This window comes from Amphiprion ocellaris, chromosome 18 (genome assembly GCF_022539595.1).
Source record: "Amphiprion ocellaris isolate individual 3 ecotype Okinawa chromosome 18, ASM2253959v1, whole genome shotgun sequence".
Lineage (NCBI taxonomy): Eukaryota > Metazoa > Chordata > Actinopteri > Pomacentridae > Amphiprion > Amphiprion ocellaris.
In genome coordinates this window covers 8,412,793-8,439,757 of record NC_072783.1, presented here as the reverse complement: position 1 = coordinate 8,439,757, position 26,965 = coordinate 8,412,793, and the positions used below count along the sequence as shown (strand labels likewise).

The following is a 26,965-nucleotide window of genomic DNA, read 5'->3' as shown; positions in this document are numbered from 1 at the left end:
GGATAAGCAGCAAAATACAGTTATCACTCATCTGTTTTGTGGCAAATGTAACATTAAACCACCTTATGTTTCTTTCTATTTTACTTTAAAACTCATTTTGCACCACATTACCTGAGCAGAGACTAGAAGCATCTCTGTGCACAACTGTGAGTCATTTAATTGTAAATATTATTAGAAATGCATTTATTTCAAAGTAAAAATCTGCAGTTTACATCCTCGTTAATCATTTTTCAGTCTTTACTAATGCATAGCTCTGTAGAACACATTAAAAATACTATTGAAAAACATTTAAAAAGCACTAAATCTTAGTTTTTTTTAGTTGCGCCTCTCTGCTAATGTTTTTTTTACGCTGTGATGGTCAAAACTTTGCTCAAAAATCACTTCTGTCTGAAATAACAAGTGAATCTCAAGTGTTTGTGCCTCTAAAAGGGACTTCCTGTGACTAGAAAGCATCATGGGGTCGTTTAAAACCAGGAAGTAAATGGATAAAGCAACAAAATACAGCTATCAGCTCTGTTTTTGTGGTAAATGTAACATTAAAACCACTTGTTTTACTTTAAAACTACATTTTTGCACCACATGACCTGAGTGGAGACGAGAAGCATCTTGGTGAAAGTAATTTTACATTTTCTACAGTTTTCCAAGCATTAAAATCAACATCCTGCAGCATCTGATGCCACTTTTTGCTTCAGAAAACTGATTAGATCTGCTGCTGAATGCTATTTATCCTTCAATTCATCAGTCCTCGGTGCTCCTGAAAACTAGCAGCTCTGTCTAGGTGGGAAATCTGACATTAGAACGTCTCATTTTATGCTTTTCAAATTCATTTCTGGTCTTTATTAATATTGATGTTAATAAAGTCTATTAATAAACCTGTGCACAGTTTACAGGATTGATTTAAGGAAACATCTGGTAACAAAACTGATTCATTTTCTAATTCAAATATTTGCAATTGTCAAGTTTAAAGTCACTTTCGATCTTTAAATCAATATAAAACTTAATCAGAATGCAAGGTGGATTAAAAAATAGTAGATAATTAGATAAAATCACTGCAAATCTGGAATTAGAATGCCTCATTTTATGCTTTTCAGACTCATTTTTGGTCTTTTTTGCAGTAACTGATGGAGACTAGAAGCTTCTCTATGCACAACTGTTGTAGAGGTTTTTCATGCATGTGAGGTGTTTAGGAACATCTGTAAATTACAACTTCAGTTTAAAAAAACTTGTGCAATGCGCCATGTAGGTTTTCAGCATGACGTGCAGACAGCTGAATCTTTATTCTGGAGCTCTGACTGATCTGTTCACTGTTTTCTACCCATTCAGGTGCGATTTTTTTTTTTGTTTGTTTTTAGTACTGTAGTTTTTGATGCATGTGAGGCGTTTAGGGAACATCTGTAAACTGTAGTCATGCCACACTGTAGGTAAATCTGAGATTAGAACTCCTTATTTTATGCTTTTTGAACTAATTTTAGGTCTTTTGTTGAATTAACTGATGGAGACTAGAAGCTTCTCCATGCATTAACGGTATTTTCGGATGCATGTGAGGCATTTGGGGAACATCTGTAAATTAAAACTTCGGTCTAAAAACTGCATGCAACGTGCAGTGCAAATTTTAGCATAAAGTTTGATCTGCTCGCTGTCTTTTCCCACCCTCTCAGGTGCGATATTCGAGGAGAACGCCGTGCGGGACGACGAGGTTTTCCAGCTCGCCGTGTCGGACCTCAGTCTGAGCGACGACATCCTGCAGAGCGAGAAGATCACGCACTCCATTAAACTCATCGAGCCCAACAACCCCTTCCAGGCCGTGCAGGAAGGTAAGGATGCTGGTTTCCGTTTGGCTGAGCTGGGCTTTGTTTGGCTGCGGTGAGTCTGGATTGTTCATCTGGAGCTTTTGGTTGCTGCTGCTGGAGCTTCCTCTGGGCTAATGACCCAGGTGGTACCTGAACGCAGCTGGAGTCTCTGCTGGTGTTTCTGCCTCGGTTTCTTCTGTGCAGAGGAAACTAGGTGGCAGCACTGAGTCCTGGTTGTGTTGGGCTGCAGAATGATGAGTTTAAATGCTGCTGCTGATTGTGGGAATCCCTGCAGTGATGGAAGCGCTGCTTGTTTAAAGTTAATTTAATTACATGATCTGGTGCTTTGGGGGTGAATATTTGTCCTGATTGTGTTAATAAGTTTGCTAATTATGGCATTTGTGTTGCCATTTTACCTGATTGTTCTCCAGCGCACTTGAAAGTCTGTCATAGAAATAATGAATCCCTCATTAATTGATTCTATGGCTCTATATTTTCTCCATTAAAGAGTCTCGTTTCAGACGCTATTTGGACGTTTGTGTGGAGCTGCAGTGATAAATTGATTAAATAATCCAAAAAACATGAATATTCTCTTACTGCAAGGTATTTTTTTAGGGTTTTTGTCTTATTTTGTTGGTGCATTTTGCAGAATACTTCCTGTTTTGGTGCCTTTTGTTGTGGTTTATTATTGAAACTTTGTCCTTATTATATTTATCTTGATTTATACATAATTTAATTCCTTTAAAAGCAGAATTTTGCTCATAAATCAGCCTGAATTACACTTTTATTCTCAAAACCGAACATATATACTAGTTAATGCACTGTACATCATCATATTTATACTTTGTTTAGATATATCCCCAGTAATTTTACATATTCTTCAAAAATTCAAGCTAATTAGGTTTGAATTTTGAGCTTTATGAGTGTATTTAGCAGCGACAAGGATGGAAATATCCTTAAAAAACTCAACGCTGTTTTTGTCTTATTTTGTTGGTGCGTTTTGCAGAATTCTTCCTGTTTTTGTGCATTTTCTTGTGGTTTATTATTGAAACTTTGTCCAAAAACTGCATTTAATATATTTATCTTGTTTTATATTTAATTTGTCTTTTCAAAGCAGAATTTTGCTCATAAATCAGCCTAAATTCCACTTTTAATCATCAAAACTGAGCATATTCAATAATTAATGTACTGTAGATCATCTTATTTATGCTTTATTTACATGTACTTGTGGTAATTTTGCATATTCTGCAGAAAATTAAGTTATTTCAGCTTTAATTTTGAGTTTTATGAAAGTATTTAGGAGCTACAAGGATGAAAATATCCTTAAAAAAAAACTCAACGCTGTTTTTGGCTTATTTTGACGGTGCATTTTGCAGAATACTTCCTGGTTTTGTGCAGTTTTCTTATGGTTTACTATTGAATCTTTGTCCAAATTGCCTGTTTCTTCTGCAATAATTTGGATTACTTGCAAACTTTGGAAGTTTTTGGTCTTTTGAGAGCAAAACGTCAAACTGTGTGTCGCGTCTTCGGTGTGGAACTAGTCGGGTTTTCTAACTTATCAATGACTTCCGCTCTCATGGGACCAATTAGCTGGAAGACTTTGGGCATTTTCTGCTCATAATTCTTCAGAGTCACTCTAAATGTGACGAGAAATCAGTAAAAAAGTGAAAATAGCGTTTGGACTGACAACAAAACGCAACTTTTGGAGCAACTTTGAGTTTCGTAGTTGGACGGAAAACGTCTGGAATCACAACACACCTCCTTTTTACCAGCTGTTTTGTAAAAAAAAGAAGAAGATTAAACTGAGTTTTATGTTGATAAATAGATGTAGCAGTCAGAAAAACACTTGTACAGGGTAGAGTTTTGTGTGTTTTAGATCATAGGGATGTTATTTATCTGCTGTTCACACACTGTGGATCATATTTTTCAACATTTCATGATGATTTTTGGCTTATTTTCCTTCAGCAGAACGTCTTTTTCTTCTATTTTGGGCTTTAAAAAAACCTCCAGAACTCACTTTAAATTAATGATAAAGTTGTTATTCCTCACTCAGATGCTGTTTGGTGCATCTTTACTACCTTGTCTGTTCTTAATTTTTGTTGTTTTAGTGCTTGGTTTTATCATTTTTCACAACTTATTAATGCCGTAACCAGTTTCTAGAGTCTTTAAAGAAAGGTTAAAAACTCACAAAACCTCCAGCTTTGAGCCTGGTACACAACTTTTTAATCATTATGTTGAACGTGGGACTTTATGGATTAATTATTTATGCATTTTTAAAATAAATTTACATGTTTGTATTTCAATTAAAATCACTTTAACTCCTCAAAATGTTAAACAGGTGATTCCTCACATGTTGTTGCATATAATTTGCAATAATCAGCTAAACCTTGCTGCAGGAATTAATTTATTCACACTGAGGACTCAGTTTTAATGCTAGTATATTCACATATTTATATTATAGCAATATGAATGTTTCTATTGTTTCCTGTGCATGTGTTTGGTTTCTTGTGCTTAATTTTTCTACTTTAATGTGATTTTTAATCATATAGTTGCACCTAGCTTGTACATATTTGTGGATTATGAAAATATTTTATCATTTACAACAGGAAAAAGAACAAAATACATTGTTTTTCTAACTTCAGATGAAGAAGTTAAAACTAGTGTGTTTGATGCACATTAAAACACAAAAAAAAACCTCTCAATTGGTGTAAATTTGAGCAGAAAATGTTGTTTTTTTTATGTCTCCTTTGACTTTCAGTAGCAAACCAAAGAGGTTTTTAAACTAAGATCGCTTCATTTCTTGGTAGTTTTCAATTGGAATTCAATAAAACTTTTATTTAAAGCATATTTTGCTTGAACTTTAACCACCTCTCCAAGTATGCAGCTGAGTTACATGCGGTTAGAGATGAATATTCGGTGTAAAAATTGCAAAATACTCATGCAGAAACATGAAAATGGGCTTGTTTTCAAGGCAGTAGCAGCCTTCATGTTCTTACTTAACAACACATTTCAGACATATTTATGGTTTAAACTGAGCAATTTTAGCCTTAAATTTGGCTCCTGTAGGTTTTTTACTAACAATTTCTGGTTAGCGAGATGATTTAGCTGCTAGCTAAACCATGCTAGCTGGCAGCTAACAGGCTGCAATGCGTGATGGATGGACTGAATGGTGTCTTTAAATTACATTTTGTGATAATTTTCTTGTGCACCGAAAAGCAGGACAGCAAGAAATGATTAATCCATTAGTTGTTTGTTGAATAAAATGTCCAAAATTTTTTTTTAAAAATGTCCATTACAACCAAATATTTTACCATCAAATGCCTAAATATTCACTTTAATGTCATAAAAGAGGCAAGAAACTGGAAAATAATCACATTTAAGAAGCTGAAATTGGAGAATTTAGATCTTTTTCATGATATTTATGCTGAGAAAGAGGTTTGAGAGGCATTTAAACTTAAAAATTTTGTCAAACTTGAAGCCATAATCAGGAAATAGAAGCAGCTTTTGTGTTTGGATGCATCTGATTGACAGGAAAAGTGTTAAATTAATTTCCTGAGCCGGCGGCTGTGTTTGTTCCATAATTCTAATTAGCAGAAAACTCGTTAAAACAGCAACAGGATCTTTATCAGCCGACTCTATATAAAGCAGGTTGAGTGTCATTAACTGAACTTTCTCAAGTGTTTGGAGCAACTTTCTGCTGATTAGAGTCGAACTGAGAGGAAAAGTTACAACAAAAGGACCTGATTAGGAGATCATTCCTGAGCTTAACTCATCGACTCGCAATAAAATCCTTCAGATCCACGTTTGTTTGGTGTTTGTTGATCATCAATGAGGGGCTGTGGGACTGAATGCGTCGACTTCTTGGTTATTTTACACATTTTTCTGTCTTAAATGACTGCTTTAAAACCAGTAAAATCACTGGATGAAGAAGTAATTTACACACAAACCATAAACTCACCAAAGCTGTGAATAAATATCAATGAATATTCAATATTCAAATCTGAAAAAAACATTATTTTACATGTAAACCACAAAAAAATCACACCAAAGCTAAAAATAACAAAAATCTGTATTTTAACAAATTTATTCTGTTAGTGTTCAACTGGGCATCTTATGGTATTTAAATCTGCAAAAATATCACTATTTTACATGCATGTGCCATTAGATGAAAGAAAAATTATGTATTTTCAACAAGAAACAAGAATAGTACATATTTGAAGTTATTTTGCAGAATTCCCCAATTTTGTTAAATTACAGATAACGAGTAAAATCTTTGAAAAAATTAATGTCAACAGTAATAATCTGTGTTTTTAAAAGAATTAAATTACCGAAAAATAAGTAATTTACATGTTAACTGTAAAACAATCAAACAAGTAAACAAACAAAAAACAGACCAAAACTGCAAATAAACAAATAAATAATAATAGTAATAGTAATAATAATAATAATAATAATAATAAACACACACATCAAAAATCTGATCTTAAATGTAAAGTTTGATTATTTTTCTGTATTTTTACTGGCAAAAATTCTTATTTTACAGATTATTATTTGCAGTTAAATTGTTATATTTTAAAAGCACAAAATAGTACATTTTTTAACTGTTATTTTATTGTTTCTCTCAGTTTGGTTAAATTTTAGAAAATAGCAAGTAAAAGCACAGTAAAAAGTATTAATTGATGTGTTTTCTTCTTTATTTGGACCTGTTAAAAAAAAATGAAATTATTTACAGATGTTTGATGTTATTGTTTTTATCTTCTTTTTCAATTACACGATTTCTTTTAAAAAAAAGTAAAAATGGTAAAAATGACAAAATTTCTGTAAAATATTGGTACTTTTTCAGATTTCTGTTCAGTTGAAGAGTCTAATTGTACAACCACACATTAAAATAATACTACTTTTTGTTTTGGACTTTTTTGACAGTTTTAATACTTTTTTCTTTTTCTTCTCAGCTAGATATGATCTGCAGTGCAACAATACAGAGACAATCAGAAAAAATGTTCATTAGAACATCAGAGGAGATTCTTCTCACATCTACCTTCATTTCCAGACTCTTTAATTGATTGATTTTTATGTCTTCAGAAAGGTGACTTTGACGACACAAATTAGAAATGTTTCGACATTCTGTCCTCATGCTGTGTTCTTTACATCTATTATTAAATGAGGAAATCTTATTAAAATGTGCTTCAAAATGTCCAGTAACTAACCAGAACAGAACACAGCATTAACTGATTAAGGATAAAGAAGCTTATTAACATTAATGTTGGTGTTTCAGGTTAATCAGTGGCTGCTGATTCACGGATGTTTCCTCGTATCAGTTCTGCTCTTTTGAAGGTCGAAGAGTTGAATTCTGTGTTAGCTGCTACACAAAATGCATCACCGGATTCATTTTCCTTCACTATTATAGGACTGTTTAGTCAAGATAACGATAAAGTGACGGTCGTTTCTTTCATTTCTCTACTGTTCATTTTGTTTTTAGATCAACTTAAATGATCCATTCAACATACAGTCATAAAAAGAAATGAGTTGTATTTTTTTTAACCTGAAAAGCCATTTTAATGGTTCAATATCTTCAGAAATAAAACTCCTACAGACAGGGAAGATGGTTTCACATTTAAATTATTAAGTAACACCAACAGAGGACAAGATTAGAATTATTGGCTCTGAAAATTGGGGTAAAAAAATCAAATAGGCTGGTACAGTGTCCTCAGAACGTTCCTGTAAGTGTATATCTATGGATGGGTCTGTATTTCTACTAAAATACAGTCTTTAATCAACATTTCTCCAACTTTTGAGGTTCTAACTTCAGTAGAATCTGTTGTGGGCTAAGTTTGATCAGACAAGGTTCTAGTTTTTGGATATTCTGACTTGAAATGTGTCCAAAAAAAAAAAAAAAAGAATACAAAGCGTCCCAAAAAACTTGAAAGTCATCCAACATTATTTCATATTTGTCAAAAAAAACTTACCATCTGTTCAATGCTGAATAATTCTTAGTCCTTGACAATGAGAAAAGACCTCCATTGTTTTCTTTTGCTTTCATTGCAGCATTGATCTTCTGTTTCACTCGTCTTGTTGTTGGCACGTTGAGTTTCATGAAATCGATTGTGATGTCAGCTGAACATCAGTTTCTCTGTTCGGTGTTCATTTCCAGTGTCGGTATGGGAACATTGAGAAGGTCAAAATCAGCCTCATCTCTTGTTAAATTCCAACATGAAGACAACATGGAAGCAGCTTGTAACGTTACACATCTGACTCCAACATCTAGACTTCTGTGAACACCATCTAGACCTCTATGAACATCTAGACCTCTATGAACATCTAGACCTCTATGAACATCTAGACCTCTATGAACATCTAGACCCCTATGAACATCTAGACCTCTATGAACATCTAGACCTCTATGAACATCTAGACCCCTATGAACATCTAGACCTCTATGAACATCTAGACCTCTATGAACATCTAGACCTCTATGAACATCTAGACCCCTATGAACATCTAGACCTCTATGAACATCTAGACCTCTATGAACATCTAGACCTCTATGAACATCTAGACCCCTATGAACATCTAGACCTCTATGAACATCTAGACGTCTATGAACATCTAGACCTCTCAGATCATCTAGACTTCTATGAACACCAACATCTAGACCTCTATGAACATATAGACCTCTATGAACATCTAGACCTCTATGAACGGCAACATCTAGACCTCTATGAACATCTAGACCTCTATGAACGGCAACATATAGACCTCTATGAACATCTAGACCTCTCAGATCATCTAGACCTCAATGAACACCAACATCTAGACCTCTATGAACATCTAGACCTCTATGAACACCAGGTTCTGGTTCCTACTAATGAGTCCACGTCAACATTTAGTCTAAATATCTAAAAATTGGAACCTTGTCTTGTCAAACTTTCCCCACATCAGAGTCTACTGATGTTAGAGCCTCAAAAGTTGCTGAAATGTTGACCAAAGACTGTATTTTAATAGAAATATGGATCCATCCATATATATACACTTACAGGAGCTTTATGGAGACACTATACCACTGTAGTTGAAATATTCTGCACTTTCTTCCTTTGTCATGGTCCAATAATTATTCATTATTGTCATTTTGGACATTTTTTTAGTCAGTTGGTCAATTTTTGAATCATTTTGGATGAATTTCAAGTCATTTGGGACACTTTCTAAGCATTTTTTGACAGGCTTCAAGTCAAAATCACTAAAATAAGAACCTTGTCTTGCCAAACTTTCCAGTTTTTCCCATTTTCAAGGACCAATAATTCAAATTTTAACCTCTGCTAGAGGCATTAAACCATTCCGATCTGCTGGAAACCATTCAGTCTGTGTTCTCACCACGTTTAATGGAGTTCTAATTGAGCCAGATAGTGAAATAAAGATGATATATATATATAGGATAAAGCAGAGGAGAAAGCCAGCATGATGGAGAGTTTTCAGGTAAAGGTGAAAGTAAAAAGTTGAGGCAGCCGTTGGGGAGAAACGTCAGGTGAGGCGACTTTTATCGATATGTTTTGGCGAAGGTCTGTCCGATGACTTTGTGTTGGCAGTGAAGCAGCTGCTTTGTGACCTTCTGGGCTCCCATGATCCTCGGCCCTCAGAGACCCAGCTGACAGCCGGCTGCAGTGGATTATGGGTAATGAGAGGATTCACAGCCAGCTTCCTCCGTGAGCTCCAGAGAGAAGTCTTTTAAAGTGTTTTCACCGCCAGCTTTACTCCCATTCCAGAAGTCTGTGTTTATTTCTGCCTTCATGGCTCGTTTTCCTTCAACTTCATGTGGTTGGAAGTTGAATTAAACTTTGCAAAATGAGGAGAATGTCTAAAGTTATATCCCTCTGAACCCTAAAACCCTTCAAAGGCTGCTAGTTTTTTAAAAGTTAGTCAGATTAGTTTAATCATCCAAACCCAAATGTTCCCCAGTGGGATTGAAAAGCAGAATATTTCTATAAAAACTGCAAAAATAGCGGAAGAAAACATCAGATTTTCATCTTTCTGACGGTCATTTAATGGATTGTGTGTGGCAAGCCAGGAAAATTAACCAAATTTTAGTTTGACTTTATATGTTTGTATGAAATTTTGCAAAATAAAATGGATTATAGGAAATTAAAACCCCCAAGCAGGTTCAAAAGATCTTTTATTTCTATAAAATTGCAATAAAGACATCATTTATTTGAGCAAGGAACTGTAAAAACTGAAAAAAATCATCAGGTTTTCAGCAATCCGTGAATGAATCATTCTGTGAAATTTAGTTCCACCAGAAAAATGAACCAAATCTGAGTTTAAATTTGTGAAATATTATCAAAATTACTTGATTTGTCATCTCGTTTTTAAAAAGACACACACACCAAAAATAAACCATTAGCATGAATCAGATTTAAAAAAAAACTAAACAAAAAAACAAAAAATACTGAAAAACAAAACTGTAAATTTGTTCAAGCTTCTGAATGCCAACAAAATGTCCAAAGGGACTGAAATTTGTTCAAATAATTGAAAGAACTGTCCAAAATAACTCAAAATTGCTTAAACATGACTGAAGTCTAGAAACTTGCTCAAAATGATTGAGAAAATTTTCTGAAATAGGTTCAAAATTGGTCCAAAATGGCTCAAATTTCTCCAAAATAACTGAAAAATGTTCAAAATGACTTAAATCCATTGAAATTTTTGAAGAAAATTGTTCAAAATGACTCAAAATATGTTCAAAGTGACTAAAACCTGGAAACTTGTTGAAAATGATAAATAAACTTTGTCAAAAATGGCTCAAAATTCTCCAAAATAATTGAAAAAAAGGTAAAAAATGGCTTAAACTCATCCGAATGCCTAAAAAAATGTCACAAGTGACTCAAAATTTGTGCAAAGTCACTGAAACATGTCAGAAAAATTGATTAAACTGTCCAAAATGAATCAAAATTTGTCAAACATGACTGAAACCTGGAAACTTGCATAAAATTGTTCATGAAATTGTCTAAAATGGATTCAAAATTCGTCCGAAACGGCTCAAATATCTCCAAAATAATTGAAAAGTGTCTAAAATTACTTAAACTCATGGGGAAAAAAAATTGAAGAAAATTGTTAAAAATTGCTCAAAATACATCCAAAGTGACTTAAAATTGTTGAAAATAATTGAGAAAATTGGTTAAAAATGTCTCAAATATCTTCAAAATAATCCAAAAATTGTCCAAAATGATTCAAAATGGGTCTAAAAATGATCATGAGAGCATAATAAAGCCAGCTGGATTAATAAATAAAGTCAGCATGGCTCAGAAACAGTGAACAGAGGAGCAAGTTTTTGGAGATCCATTCTGCATGGTGAAACATCTTTCTATTTTAGTTTATATTACAGTGAAAATGAACCGACAGTTCGGAACAATCGAACCAAAACTGTCCAGAAACTGCTGCTTATTTGACTTTATTCCTGAAAACCGCCTACTTCATGTTTGTTCTCCATCCTAACGACATTATAATGCGTTACCTGAAGGTAGAACCTCCTAGAACCCGTCCATCAGGGCGATGCTGTCGGATCATATGAATCTGTTTCAGATGAACTTCCTGTCGGCTCTGATCTCCGACCCGTCGCTTCGTATCGTCTACTCAAAGCGCTGAACCTTCCCGCGCCGCTCGCTAATTCTTTAATTGGCTTTCCAATTGCGGGTAATTAGGCTAATTGTCTTCTTGTGATCCGTCCTGCTCGGCTCGGTAGCCGGATAATTAGAGGAGAAATGATTTTCATTTCACTTCTCTAACTTCCCTAATTGTTTTCATTTTTCTGTCTCATTCTGTCCAAACTTCTTGTAGATTTTCTGCCTCTTTAGCTTCACTTTTTATTTCCCTCTTTCATGCTCGTCTTGTTTCTTTCATTTCTGCAGATTGGTTTTTCCAAATTGTGTTTTGAATTTTTCCTGTTTGCCCTGCAGTTATTTCACATTTCATCTTCATAAAGTCTGTTCTTGCTCCTGTTTTTTCTTCATCATAAAAAGTTGTTGAAAAAGTCGATTCTAGATCAGAATTATCCCATTTTTATTTATTTTTACTCCATTTTACCTTCATCCCTGCTTTCAAAACAACATTTAATTGGATGACTCCAAGCCAGATGCAAAGTTTTCTAGTTTACCAAATCTGAATAGTCAGTGACAACAGCCTACATGGAATTATTTCAGGTGCTTTTAATTTGAAAAGAAAGCAGCACAATAGCACAACACAGTCTTCAAGTTTTACCGTTTTGTTGCTAAAATCTAGTTTAAATGAAGCTTGCTGCTGGGATCAGGACATTCCTTTTATTTTTTTAGATCACAATCCAATTAAATGTTCTGAATGAAACACACTGAAGGTTTAAGTGGCCTAATCTGATTTTAGAACCTTTTTTCTACATTTGAACGACTTTGATTTTGAGGATTTGATCCTGATACAGAATTTCACAGTTTTTCTGTCGTTGGGTATCTTCTCTGGTGTCCAGCTGTGCATCTTTGACCGTTGTTGATATTAAAATCAGTTTAAATTGGTTGAAAATGGTTAAAATCATCTTATTTGTTGTCATATCTCATGCACAATCATTTTGGCTTCAAAAGTTGTTCTATGATGCAGAATTTTTCATGTTTTTTGTTTGTTTTGTTAAATAATAGGAAATCTACTGTCTCCTTTATCTACTATATTAACCTAAACAATGATTAAAATCACCTTTTATGTTGTTCTATGTTGTGCAGAATCCCATATTTAACCATTAAATTGACTATTTAGGAGATTTTTTTGCTGCAAAAGATGCTCTCTGATGTAGAATTTGACTGTTTTCCAGTCGCTGGGTATCTTCTGTGGCATCTAGCTTTGCAACTTTGACCACTGTTGATGTTAAAATCAGTTTAAATTGGTTGAAAATGGTTAAAATCAACTTGTAAGTCGCTGTATGTTGTGCACAGTCCCATATTTAAACGTAATTTTGGAGATTTTTGCTGCAAAAGATGTTTTCTGATGCAGCATGTGTCTATTTCCTGGTTGTCTGTTATCTAATCTGATGTCCAGCTGTACAGCTTTGACCTTGTTGATGGATAAATTGGTTAAAAACTGTTAAAATCATCTTGCACATTGCTGTATGTTGTGCAGAATCCCACATTTAACCATCATTTTGGAGATTTTGGTGGCAAAAGTTTGTTCTACGATGCAGAATTTTTCATATTTTTTGTTTTATTGACTTTATTGCACTGAAAAGACCAATGAGACGCCTACTGACTCCTTTATCTACTATTTTAACCTAAACAGTGATTAAAATCCCCGTTTACATTGCTGTATGTTGTGCAGAGTCCCATATTTAAGTAGTATTTTGGAGATTTTTGCGGTAAACAATGCTTTCTGATGTAGAATTTGACTGTTTTCTGGTCACCTGGTATCTAAACTTTGACCATTGTTGATGTTAAAATCTGTTTAAATTGGTTGAAATAGGTTAAAATCATCTTGTAAGTTGCTGAATGTTATGTAGAACCCCATATTTAACAATCAAATTGACCATTTTGCAGATATTTGCTGCAAAATATGTTTACTGCTGCTGTTTTCTGGTCGTCTGGTATCTAATCTTTTATCCAGCTGTGCAACTTTGACCATTGTTGATGTTAAAATCAGTTTAAATTGGTTGAAAATGGTTATAATCATCTTGTAAGTTATGTAGAACCCCATATTTAGTCATGAAATCGATTATTTTGGGGATTGTGGCTGCAAAAGTTTTTTCTGATGCAGCATTTTACTGTTTTCCAATCGTCTGGTGTCTCATCTGGTGTCCAGCTGTGCATCTGTGCCCACTGTTGATGTTAAACATAATAAATATCATCTTGTACATTGTGTTATGTTGTGCAGAATCCCATATTTAACCATAATGTTAGAGATTTGGGCTGCAGAAATTGTTCTATGATGCAGCATTTCATGGTTTTCCTGTCATCTGGTGTCTAATGTGGTGTCCAGCTGTACAACTTTGACCATTCTTGATGTTAAAATCTGTTTAAATTAGTTTAAAAAAACTGTTAAAATCATCTCATTTGTTGTCGCATGTTGTGCAGAGCCGCATCTTCAATCATTGTGTTCGAGATTTTAGCTGCCAAAGATGTTTTCTGATGCAGAGCTTGACAGTTTTCCAGTCACCTGGTGTCTAATCTTTGTCCAGTTGTACATCTTTGACCACTGTTAACGTTAAAATCAGTTTAAATTGTTTGAAAATGGTTTAAATCATCTTGTAAGTTACAGTATGTTATGCACAGTCCCATATTTAACAATCAAATCAATCATTTTGTCCACAAAAGATGTTTTCTGATGTAGCATTTGACTGTTTTCCAGTCATCTAGCATCTAATCTGGTATTAAGCGGTGCAACTTTGACCATTGTTGATGTTAAAATTGGTTTGAAATGGTTAAAATCATCTTGTAAGTTATGCGGAACCCCATATTTAACCATGAAATTGAATATTTTGGAGATGTTGGCTGCAAAAGTTGTTCTATGATGCAGCATTTGACTGTTTTCCAGTCATTGGGTGTCTTCAGTGGTATCTAGCTTTGCTACTTTGACCTTGTTGATGTTAAAACAGTTAAAATCATCTTGTACATTGTATTATATTGTGCAGAATCCCATATATAACCATAATGTTGGAGATTTTGGCTGCAGAAATTGCTCTGTGATGCAGCATTTCATGGTTTTCCTGTCGTCTGGTGTCTAATCTGGTGTCCGGCGGTGCAACTTTGATCATTGTTGATGTGAAAATCTGTTTCAATAGTGTTAAAATCATCTCATTTGTTGTCGTATGTTATGCAGAGTTGCATCTTCAACCATTGTGTTGGAGATTTTAGCTACCAAAGAGGCTTTCTGATGCAGAATTTGACAGTTTTTCCCTTCGTCTGGTGTCTAATCTGGTGTCCAGCTGTGCATCTCTGACCTTGTCGATGTGGTGTTTTCACCTGGTGGTGGTCAGATTCTGCAGAACGGAGCTGATTCATCTCCTCTGAGCGGCTGCCAGCAGCGAGGATGACAGTTAAGTTATAATTCTCGCTAAACACTCGACAACCTGCCGTGTGTGAGAGCGTTTGTTTGACTGACAGCTCCTGCTGTTGGATCCCAGCAGACAAATTGGCCTCATCTGTCCCACAGCAGTAGGTTCACACTCAGCCAGCACTAATCAGGATCACAGAGTGTGTGTCGGTGTGTGAGAGCCATCGCTGACACCGGCTTCCAAATTCAGACTGGTTTTAATTTCCTCGCTGGGTTTGGAGAGATTTCTGGAGCAGAGTTCTGGCCGCTGAGCTCCATCAGTGAGTTCTGGCAGTTTGGACTCGTCCAGCCGCCCAGCTGTGCTTCCTTTTTCATTCTCTACACTACGGCAGCTGTGATTGATTAGAAACGTGGCTTCAGAGGGAAAATGAGCTTCGAAAACAAGCACTGAAAGCTTGTTTAAAGTGGTTTGATCTGATCTCCTCCCAGTCTGTTTTTATTGCTTCAGTGTAAAGCAGGAAAAGATGCTAAACTCAAAAAAATACTTATAAGTCAACATTAAAAGATGCAAAATCATGAGTTGATATATTCATATAAATATGTGCGACTGTTCTGCTCCCTGTCTGTTCTCATTATTACAGGATAAAGTCAAAAAAGAGGCTAAACCAACACAAAAAGAGAGACCAAAAGAAGACCAAAATCACCACAAATGCACCACAAAAACACTACAGAATCACCACAAAAAGACAACAAAATCAGCACAGCATTCCCTCAAAATCACCCCAAAAAGACTACAAAATCAGTGTAAAACCATCACAAAAACACCACAAATTCACCTCAAAAAGACTGCAAAATCACCACTAGAAGACTACAAACAGTCCAAAAAATCACCTAAAAATCACCACAAAAATCACTTAAAAATCACCACAGAAAGACCACAAGGACGCCATAAGAAAATTTCAAAATCACCACAAAATCACCCCAAAATCACCACAAGAACACGTTAGAGACCACCACTAAAAAATACAAAATAACATGTTAATACAGTTGTATTTTCAGAAATCATGTGACTATGTGCAGCTGTTTGGCTCCCAAATTGTTTTTTTAGAATAGAAGAACCAAGTTAACATAAAAATTCAGCTGACCAAAACTTATACGTATAAAGTACGAAAAGATGCTCAACCGACACAAAGATGAAAATTGCAACTAAAAGGTGTAAATTGTCTTAAAAGACCCAAAAATCATCATTTAGAGAAGCAAAATCACCCAAAAAGATCACAAAATGACTACAAAACCACCACAAAAAGATCACAAAATGACCACAAAACCACCACAAGAAAACTTCAGTCGCCATAAAACGATAAAAACACCTCAGAATTCCTCAAAAAGACCAACATCATGACGAGAAAATGTGAATTTTCTCAAAAACCATAACAAGACCGAAGAACCACCACTAAAAGATGCAAAATCAGCAGTTGATATCGTCGTATTTTCAGAAATCATGTGACTACATGCAGCTGTTCTGCTCCCAGACTGTTTGTTTACAATGAAAAAAAGCAAATTATCATAAAATTTCAGTTTCCTTTGGTTGTCTGCAGCTTTAATTTGACACCAAAGTTCTTCCAGCGTTGCCACACTTTGTCCTTTTGCAGGTGCACCGTGATAATCAGCTCCATAAAGACACAATATGTGCTAGTTGTGGTCTAAAGCCTGGTCTGACCTCATGGACGGCCCCATGTGACGCCCTGGGGACGGACTGGAGGGAAAGTCCAGCATATGGCGGCTTTACGATGCCAACGTTTCCTTCTAGTCCTCTGCTCTGGTGTTCAGCCGCCACTTAATGAATTAGCGTCGTTACAGAGGGAGAACGCTGCGTCAACGTGAAGCCGAGCGGCCGATGGCAGCCTCCCACAGATGTCCGGCTGATGTCAAGAAGCACAAACGGCAGCAGAAAGTGATTCAGTCGATTCCAATCTGGATGTCTGGGCTCGATAGTGGAGCAGCTGGTCGTCACCGAGTCCGTGCATGAAGGGAAACGCTGCAGAATGCTGAACAACATCCACAGTATCCTATCCTCCTGTTTGCTCCTTCCACCTGGACATATTTCAGCTGACGGATCATGTTTTATTTCCTATCTTCAGGCCTTTCCGAGTCGTCTGCATCTTGTGCTGCAAAAAAAAAAACAAAAAAAAACCCCTACAAACAGTCGTTGGACTTTCCTGTAAGCGGCTAATCCGAGCCGTCGATGGGCTCTGTGATCTTTGCTCAGCTCTGGTGTTTGCTGTTTCCTCTGATCTGAAGATGTGGGTTTAGAAAAGCCCAAACTTATGTCAGGACTTTATTTAAAACCTTCCACTGATCCTCAATGAAGCCGACAATACATCAGCTTAACATGAAACGCAGCTCAGTTTTCCCATTTCTATCAGTTTATTCTGCTTTTATGGCTTTAAATCTGTAGCTTTCTGGTTTATTTGCACCATTTATGTGAGAAAATGTCATTTTCACTCCAATATTTTCTTCTTGCTGCAAAGCTGTGCAACTTTGACCTCGTCAATGTTGAAATCAGTGTAAATTGGTTGATAAACTATTAAAATCATCTTCTATGCTACTGAATGTTAAGCAGAACACCATATCTAACTATCAAATTGACCATTCTGCAGGTTTTTTGCAGCAAAATATGTTTAAAGACGCTGTTTCCTGGCTGTCTGGTGTGTTACGTCTGAATTATATTCCTTAATAATTACCATTTCAGTGATTTGATTTGTTGCAAATATGAACTTTTTCTGTTGATTTGGAGTTAATTTAAGCTGATAAAGCTGCAGGTGGAGTAAACCCAGAGCTCTGTGGGACATTTGGTGCATTTATGGTTAACATGCAGAATAAAAAAACAAGAATTCAGTCCAACAACATGTTCTTTGGTTCACTTCGGTCCTTCCTGTTAGGAATTAGAAACGTTCTTTGATCTGAAACACAACGATGCACCCAAACCCAAAAATGGCGACTGAAAATGTTCTTTTCTGAGCGTCTTGAGTCGTACTCAGGGTCGACACGAAGAACTGAAAGGAAGGACGAAGGAGATCCACGAGGAGACAGAAGCCTCGGGCTGAACTCTGCTGATGTGAGTTCTGCTGACTGAACCTTCAGCTGCTGTTGAAACTCATTTTTCCTTCTTCTAGATCAGGAGCCACATTCAGCCCAATAAACAAAACAATGAATGAAGAGAAACACAAAATGACAAAAATAAGACAAAAAAACCCCCAAGCCAGACAAAAAGGAAACGCAAAACGACAAAAACAAGAAACAAAACAACAAAAGTCAGACAAAAAAGACAAAAAACTATAAAAACAAGACAAAATGTTACAAAAATGAGACACAAAATGACAAAAATGAGAAACAAAATGACATAAAATAAGACAAAAAAGTTACAAAGGGACAAAAAAAATGAACAAACGACAAGAACGAGACAGATAATAAAGTGAAACACAAAATGAGAAAAATAAGACAAAAAACACAAGCGAGACAAAAAAGGAAACAAAAAACGACAAAAACATGAGACAAATGACAAGTCAGACAAAAAACGACAAAAAACAAGACAAAACATTACAAAAATGAGATGTGAAACGGCAAAAAATGAGACAAATGACACAAAACAAAACACGAGACAAAAAATTAGACAACAGTTACAAAACAACGAAAAAATTGACAAAAATGAGACAAAAAATGACAAAAGCAAGAAACAAAATGACAAAAACATGACATGAACGACAAAAATCAGAAAAAAATGACACTAAGCAACAAAAAAAAGACAAAATAGTACAAAAACACAAAAGCGAGAAAACGACAAAAAAACGAGACAAACGACAAAACAAAAGACAAAAAATTTAAAAAAGTTACAAAGCGACAAAAAACCCACAAAAATGACAAAAACATAAGACAAACGACAAAAACTAGACAAAAAAAAAAACAAAACCCAACAAAAACAAGACAAAGTATTACAAAAATGAGGCACAAAACGACAAAAGTACATTGAACAATCGAGTATTTTACTTTATGGTCAAAACAACTTGTCTTGGTCTAGAAATAATTTTAAATTTACAGTTTTACTAATTTACAATCTGCAGTTAATCTCTTCTCTGGAATTTTTACACTTTGAGGACCGGATTGGACCCTCTGGAGGTCCGGTTTTGGCCCACGGGCTGTATGTTTGGCACCCCTGCACTAGATTCCCCGTGAAGCTCGTCTCCGATCATTTTTCTACTCTATTTATCTCCGTGTTTATTAAATATGTGAGTCTGTTATCAGCTGCTGTCACTTCAACACCATTTATTTGTCTGTAATGAAGATAAAATCCTCTTCTCTGTCGTGTTTCGTCAAAATATCAATGCTCTGTGTTGTAACTTCATAGATTTTTCTGGGAAAAGAAATCGATACGAGTGCAGCCGCTGACCTTATTCAGTAGATTGATTTTCCATAACAGAGTTCAACTACATTAAATACGCATTTCCTTGACATTTGTTTCCCCTGACTTCAAGCTGCTTCACATAAAAATGATTCAGTTGAAAAAAAGACAGAAAAACCTGCTCAAAATTACTTAGAACTTTTCTAAAATTATTAAAAATGTGCTCATAATAACTTAAACTGTACGGAAAGACATAAAATCCATCCATAATGACCTGAAATCTGCAAAAAGCACAACTTAAAATGTGCCCAAAATGACACAGAACATGTCCAAAATTACTAAGAACTTCTCTCAACTTAAAACCTCCCCAAAACAACTTAAAGTATGGCCAGAATGACACAAAATGGGAGCTTTTCCAAAACAACTTAAAATCTGTCAAACAGCTTAAAATTTGGCCACAAGGACTTAAAATTATAGTTTTACTAAAGCAAAATGTCAAAAATACTTGTTCAAAATGACATAAAACTGGTTCAAAATGACTTAAAATCAGCTCAAAACCACTTGAAATGCAAAAAACCTGTGCAAAATTACTCTGACCTTGTAAAAAAAATACTTAAAATCTGTCTTAACAGCTTGAGATTTGGCCACAATGACTTAAAACTTTGTCAAAATGACAAAGTTTTTTGAAAGTAACTTAAAATGTTACCAAGATGACACAAGAACCCATTTAAATTTGCTCAAAACAACTTAATTAGTGGCCAGAATGAAACGAAATGTGTCTAAAATGCTTAGAATATTTCCAAAATGACTTAAAATCCTCATAAAACAAAATGTTGCCCAAAATGACACAAAACTGGTCCAAAATGACATAAAACTTCTCCAAACTAACATGAAATGGAGGACAAAAGACACAAAACTTGTCCAGAATTACTTAGAACTTTTCAAAACTGACCCAAAATCTGTCTGAAAAAGCTTAAAATGTGGCCATGATGACTTAAAACTTTTTCAACTATTAAAATCTGTGCATCATAACTTAGACTGTGCTCAGAATCACATAAAATCTGTCTAAAATGGTCTAAAATCTGCATAAAACAAATGAAAATGACACAAAACAAGTCCAAAAATACTTAAAATCTGCTCAATATAACCTAAAATGTAGCCACAATGACTAAAAATCTTTTAAAAACAACAAAGCTTATCTAAAACAACTTAAAATGTTGCCAAAATGATGCAAAAAAGGTCCAAAAATGATGGAAAACTGCTCAAAACAGCTTAAAATTTGGCCAAAATGACACAAAAGATGTCCAAAATGACCTGAAATCTGTATAAAACAGCTTAGAATGACAAACATGTCCAAAAGTATTTCAAATCCGTCCAAAACATCCCTAAACTGTGGTCAAGATGTCACAAATCATCCCCAAAATTATTTGGAACTCTAAAATGTTTTAAAATCTTAAAGTGTGGCAAAAATAACAGAAAAGTAGTCCAAAATGACCCAAAATCTCCTAAAAATGACGTAAAATGTGGCTGTAATGACACAAAACATGTCCAAAAGTATTTCAAACTTCTAAATTCTCTTTTTTCTTTTATTCTTTTTTCATTTTCTTTTCTATGACAATAAACTGAATATGTCTAGTTTGTAGACCAAAAATGGACATTTTATTGACGTTTTTCATCATTTTCTGACACTTAATAGATAAAAATGAATCAATCAATCAGCTGCTGCTTCCTTCCTTCCATCCTTTAGTATTTATTCTAGCAGTCTGCCATGATTTCTCCATGAATACAGAATAATAGATGCAGGAGAGCAGCCAGATGTGCTCACGCAGCGGCTCCTTCCTTCTCGCTGTTTTGGGTTTGAGGAGGATTCTTCTGTTCATGCATACTGATGAGGAATGGCTGACATTTAAACAAAAGGTGCTCACGTCAGATCTTTTCCTCTTTTAAAGCCTCTGTGAAGGGGAAAGCAGCCGATAACCCTCGTGTTAGACAAAGATATCGCCTAAATCCCCCTTTGTGAGGTTCTTTGATTCAGTTAATACCCTTCTGATGGCGTTATGCAAAGTGTCCGACACTTGAGCGACATGAAAAATCCTTTTAAACTCCCGTTAACGCCCCCGTGACAATCTGCAGGGATTCAGTCTGCAAAATTACTTGTAATCTGTCTGAAGCAGCTTAAAATGTGGCCAAAATGACACAAAACATGTCCAAAATGACCTAAAATCTGGATGAAACAGCTTAAAATGACACAAAACATGTCCATAATGACCTATAATCTGTATGAAACAGTTTAAAATGACACAAAACATGCCCATAATGAACTGAAATCTGTATGAAACAGTTTAAAATGACACAAAACATGTCCAAAATGACCTGAAATCTGTAGAAAATAACTTAAACTATGGGCAAAATGACCTGAAATCTGTAGAAAACATCCTAAAATGACACAAAACATGTTGAAAATGACCTGAAATCTGTATGAAACAGGTTAAAATGACAGGAAATATGTCCAAAAGGACCTGAAAATAACTTAAAATGTTGCCAAAACTTGTCCAAAAATACTTAAAATCTTTTCAATATAACCTAAAACATGGCCACAGTGACTTGAAACCTTTTCAGAATGACAAAATTGATCTAAATCAACTTAGAATGTTGCGAAAATGATGCAAAAACTGTCCAAAATTACTTCAAATCCATCCAAAACAGTTGAAAACATGGCTAAGATGATTAAAAACTGCCAAAAACAACTTAAAATGTGTCCAAAATTACACTAAAGTTCAAAATGATCTGAAATCTGTATAAAACAGCTTAGAATGACACAAAACTAGTCAAAAACGACTCAGGTTCTGTATAAAAATGCTTAAATGTGTATATATATCTATATATATATATATATATATATATATATATATATATATATATATATATATATATATATATATATATATATATAAAAGCTTACTATCTGCCCATGATGACTAAAAACTTTTTCAGTATGACTTTGTTTATCCAGAATAACTTCAAATGATCAAAGGACACAAAAAACTGTTCAAAGTGGCACACAACCTGTCCAAAAGTATGTGAAATCTGTCCCAAATAACCAAAATTGTGACCAGAATTACACAAAACTTGTCCAGAATGACCTAAAATCAGCCTAAAACAGTTTAAAATGTGACAATGACTTAAAACTTTTAAAAAATGACTTCAAATTTGTCCAAAACAACTTAAAAAGTGGTCAAAATGACACAAAACCTGTTCAAAATAACAAAACTAGTCCAAAATTATTATTTTTTTGACTCAGTTTTGAAAGGTTTTCGTCTAATTTTTATATCTTTACTCATGACTATCATGACTTTACAGTGAGTGCAAAAATGTAGAATTTATTTACACTAAATATATTACAAAACTTATTTTATTCCTCTTAAATTGATTTTTTTAACCCACCTTTTAAAGGTTTTTTTTAATTTTATGTCCATATTCATTGTTTTTCATTGTAAACGCCATTATTTCCTCTATAAATTGATTTTTAGACCCAGTTTTGAAAGTTTTTCTTGTTATTTTACGTCACTTTTCCTGATAAACTCCAGTATTTCCTCTCTAAACTGACTCTTGCTGAGTGAACAGACTCTCCATCAGCCTCCTCCTTCCTCTTTTCTTCGACTCCACTTCGTTCCATAAATCCCGTCTCGTCGATACCGGCGGTAGTAATGTTCGGTGCTAAACTGCCGAGTCGCTCGTCCTTGTCTGGTTCCATATTTCCTCCATCACGGCTAACGGAGTCGTTCTGACGGCAGTAAGAGCTCCGATAGATCCGATAGATCAGCGTCTGCTTGTCATCATAAATGTAGCTTCAGTTTTTAGAGCTGGAGTCAGTCCAGAGGTGAAGGAAGAGGAAAGACGTCATATTCCCCCGTGGCTGAAATGACTAAACTAGTTCAAAATGACTAAGTTGTCCAAAACAAATAAAAATGTGGACTGAATAACACAAAATCTGTATAAAACAACCTAAAATGTGGCTAAAATAACTAAATGTCCAAAATTACTTCAAATTTTTCCAAAAATGATTTAAAGTCTGTCTAAAAGAACTTAAAATGTGGCCACAATCATCCTAAAACCTTGTCAAAATGACTTAAAGTTTGTCAAAACAGCTTAAAATGTGTCCAAATTGACCTAAAATCTGTCTAAAACAACTTAAATGTGTCCAGAATAACACAAAAATCTGTCCAAATTTACCTAAATCTGTATAAAACAACCAAAAACATAGCTGAAATGAGTAAACCTGTCTAGAACAACTTAAAATGTGACCACAATGACACAGAACCTGTCAAAAAGGTTTGAAATTCTGCCCAAAATTTAAAATGTGTCCAGAATAGCACAAAATCTGTATAAAACAGGTAAAAATATGGGTAAAATGACTAAACTTGTTCCAAAAATGATTCCAAATCCACCTAAAGCAGCTTTAAACCTTTTCAAAGTGACTTAAAGTGACCCAGAACTAACTGTGAATGTGATTAAAAGGCCTTGGTGCTGCTAGACCTCCATAGCAGGACGATTAGCTTCATTAGCAGCCACAGCCGCTAACATTATTAGCTTCATTAGCAGCAATAGCCGTTAGCATTATTAGCTTCATTAGCAGCGATAGCCGTTAGCATTATTAGCTTCATTAGCAGCGACAGCCGCTGACATTATTAGCTCCATTAGCAGAGATAGCCGCTGACATTATTAGCTCCATTAGCAGTGATAGCCGTTAGCACTATTAGCTTCATTAGCAGCGATAGCCGTTAGCATTATTAGCTCCATTAGCAGAGATAGTCGCTGACATTATTAGCTCCATTAGCAGAGATAGTCGCTGACGTTATTAGCTCCATTAGCAGCGATAGCCGCTGACATTATTAGCTCCATTAGCAGCAATAGCCGTTAGCATTATTAGCTTCATTAGCAGCGATAGCCGTTAGCATTATTAGCTTCATTAGCAGCGACAGCCGCTGACATTATTAGCTCCATTAGCAGAGATAGCCGCTGACATTATTAGCTCCATTAGCAGTGATAGCCGTTAGCACTATTAGCTCCATTAGCAGTGATAGCCGTTAGCATTATTAGCTCCATTAGCAGAGATAGTCGCTGACATTATTAGCTCCATTAGCAGAGATAGTCGCTGACGTTATTAGCTCCATTAGCAGCGATAGCCGCTGACATTATTAGCTCCATTAGCAGCAATAGCCGTTAGCATTATTAGCTTCATTAGCAGCGATAGCCGTTAGCATTATTAGCTTCATTAGCAGCGACAGCCGCTATTATTAGCTCCATTAGCAGAGATAGCCGCTGACATTATTAGCTCCATTAGCAGCGATAGCCGCTGACATTATTAGCTCCATTAGCAGTGATAGCCGTTAGCACTATTAGCTCCATTAGCAGTGATAGCCGTTAGCATTATTAGCTCCATTAGCAGAGATAGTCGCTGACATTATTAGCTCCATTAGCAGCGATAGCCGCTGACATTATTAGCTCCATTAGCAGCGATAGTCGCTGACATTATTAGCTCCATTAGCAGAGATAGCCGCTGACATTATTAGCTCCATTAGCAGAGATAGCCGTTGACATTATTAGCTCCATTAGCAGTGATAGCCGTTAGCACTATTAGCTTCATTAGCAGCGATAGCCGTTAGCATTATTAGCTCCATTAGCAGAGATAGTCGCTGACATTATTAGCTCCATTAGCAGAGATAGTCGCTGACATTATTAGCTCCATTAGCAGCGATAGCCGCTGACATTATTAGCTCCATTAGCAGCAATAGCCGTTAGCATTATTAGCTTCATTAGCAGCGATAGCCGTTAGCATTATTAGCTTCATTAGCAGCGACAGCCGCTGACATTATTAGCTCCATTAGCAGAGATAGCCGCTGACATTATTAGCTCCATTAGCAGCGATAGCCGCTGACATTATTAGCTCCATTAGCAGTGATAGCCGTTAGCACTATTAGCTCCATTAGCAGTGATAGCCGTTAGCATTATTAGCTCCATTAGCAGAGATAGTCGCTGACATTATTAGCTCCATTAGCAGCGATAGCCGCTGACATTATTAGCTCCATTAGCAGCGATAGTCACTGACATTATTAGCTCCATTAGCAGAGATAGCCGCTGACATTATTAGCTCCATTAGCAGAGATAGCCGTTGACATTATTAGCTTCATTAGCAGAGACAGTCACTGACATTATTAGCTTCATTAGCAGAGATAGTCACTGACATTATTAATTTCATTAGCAGAGATAGCCGCTAACAGATCGCTAACGGCTCCGATCAGAACTAGTTGCTAACAGACCGTTAACGGCTTTGACTAGAAGCAGCAGCTGGCAGGAATAAACGTCTGTGGGCGACAGGGAGGATGGGAACGGACCAGAGGGTGAAACTGTTAAAAAATAATGAGCTGCGTGGGACGAACGTGGACCAGAGACTGTTTCAGAACAGCAGCCAGATTTATCAGGGAGGATCAGTTGATTTCAGAGGGAAATTAGCGATGCTGAAAGAGCAGAAGATATTCCATTATACCAGTAATGTGGAAAAGAAGCTGCAGATTTACAGAGACTTGTGGGGAAAAAAGTGAATTAAACCATTTTAAATTCAAAAATTAGGTTTCCTGATGGTTTACAAATGAGAATTTCCTGCACTTTGGTTGATTATTTACTTCAAGCTTGTCTAATGACCTGTGAAAATGTAAATTTGTTTCGTTAACTTGAGAAAACGTTTGCTTTTATGCCAGTTTGTGTCTTTTGATCCAAATTTAATCATTTTTAGTCAAGAATTTGCTCCATTTGCTGATTATTCGACTTTCTTTTGACAGAATGTGAAATAACAGCTGCAAAAAATTAAAATGCACTAAGTTGAAAGCATCTCTTCATTGAACTTTGAGAACTTAGTGTGAGTTTCATTTTCTCAGAAGATATAAATGCATATATATGTGTGTGTGTGTGTGTGTGTGTGTGTATATATATATACTAACATTTTATTTGATTAAGAAAATAACAATATAAAATTATATAAATTTATTTAGTGATTTATTATAAAATATAAATAACATGATAAAAAATAAGAACATTTTATTATGTAATAAAATATATATTATATAAAAGAAATGAGATAGTATAATATAAAAATTGTATACATTTATTTATTAATTTATTATATAAATAATATATAATAAAAATAAAATTTTATTTTATTATATAATAAAATGTATATTACATACTGTTATTATATGATAAAATATATATTATTATAATATTACTGTATATATATATATATATATATGTATATATATATATATATATATATATATATATATATAAAGTAATACACATGTATTTATTTATTATATAATATAAATAATACCATAATAAAATAACATTTTATTATTATATAATAAAATATTATATAATATATAATCAAATAAATAAGAAAATAATATAATATAAAAAATAATATACATTTATTTACTTATTTTATTGCAAGCATAATGGACAATTTTGCTAATTAATTGGTTAGAAATATCAAGAAAATGTCCAGATTTCTGTCAGACCTTTTGTTTGAACCTGGAATAACCTGCTAGCATGAAGAGCAACGGTTTAACCCATAGTTTTCTGCTTATATACAAAGATTTAAGGTTTTAGTTGACTAGTTTGATGTCTTCAACAGCCGCTTTCATCCATAAAATCCTCAGAAACTGAAGTTTTCTTGTTGATTTTGGCAGAAAGTATCCCGATAATGAATAAAAACACTGAAGTCCTAAATGAGCAG

General features: G+C 34.9%; 1 protein-coding gene across 2 annotated transcripts in view; it reads left to right on the top strand.

Moving 5' to 3' along the window:
- Window positions 1-26,965, top strand: part of grid1b (glutamate receptor, ionotropic, delta 1b) — a 693,674-nt gene that overhangs the window by 33,542 nt on the left and 633,167 nt on the right. For both annotated transcript variants that reach the window (XM_055004576.1, XM_055004575.1), the window contains exon 2: window positions 1,659-1,814. In XM_055004576.1, coding sequence (XP_054860551.1) covers window positions 1,659-1,814 — 156 coding nt within the window. The remainder of the gene's footprint in view (window positions 1-1,658; window positions 1,815-26,965) is intronic.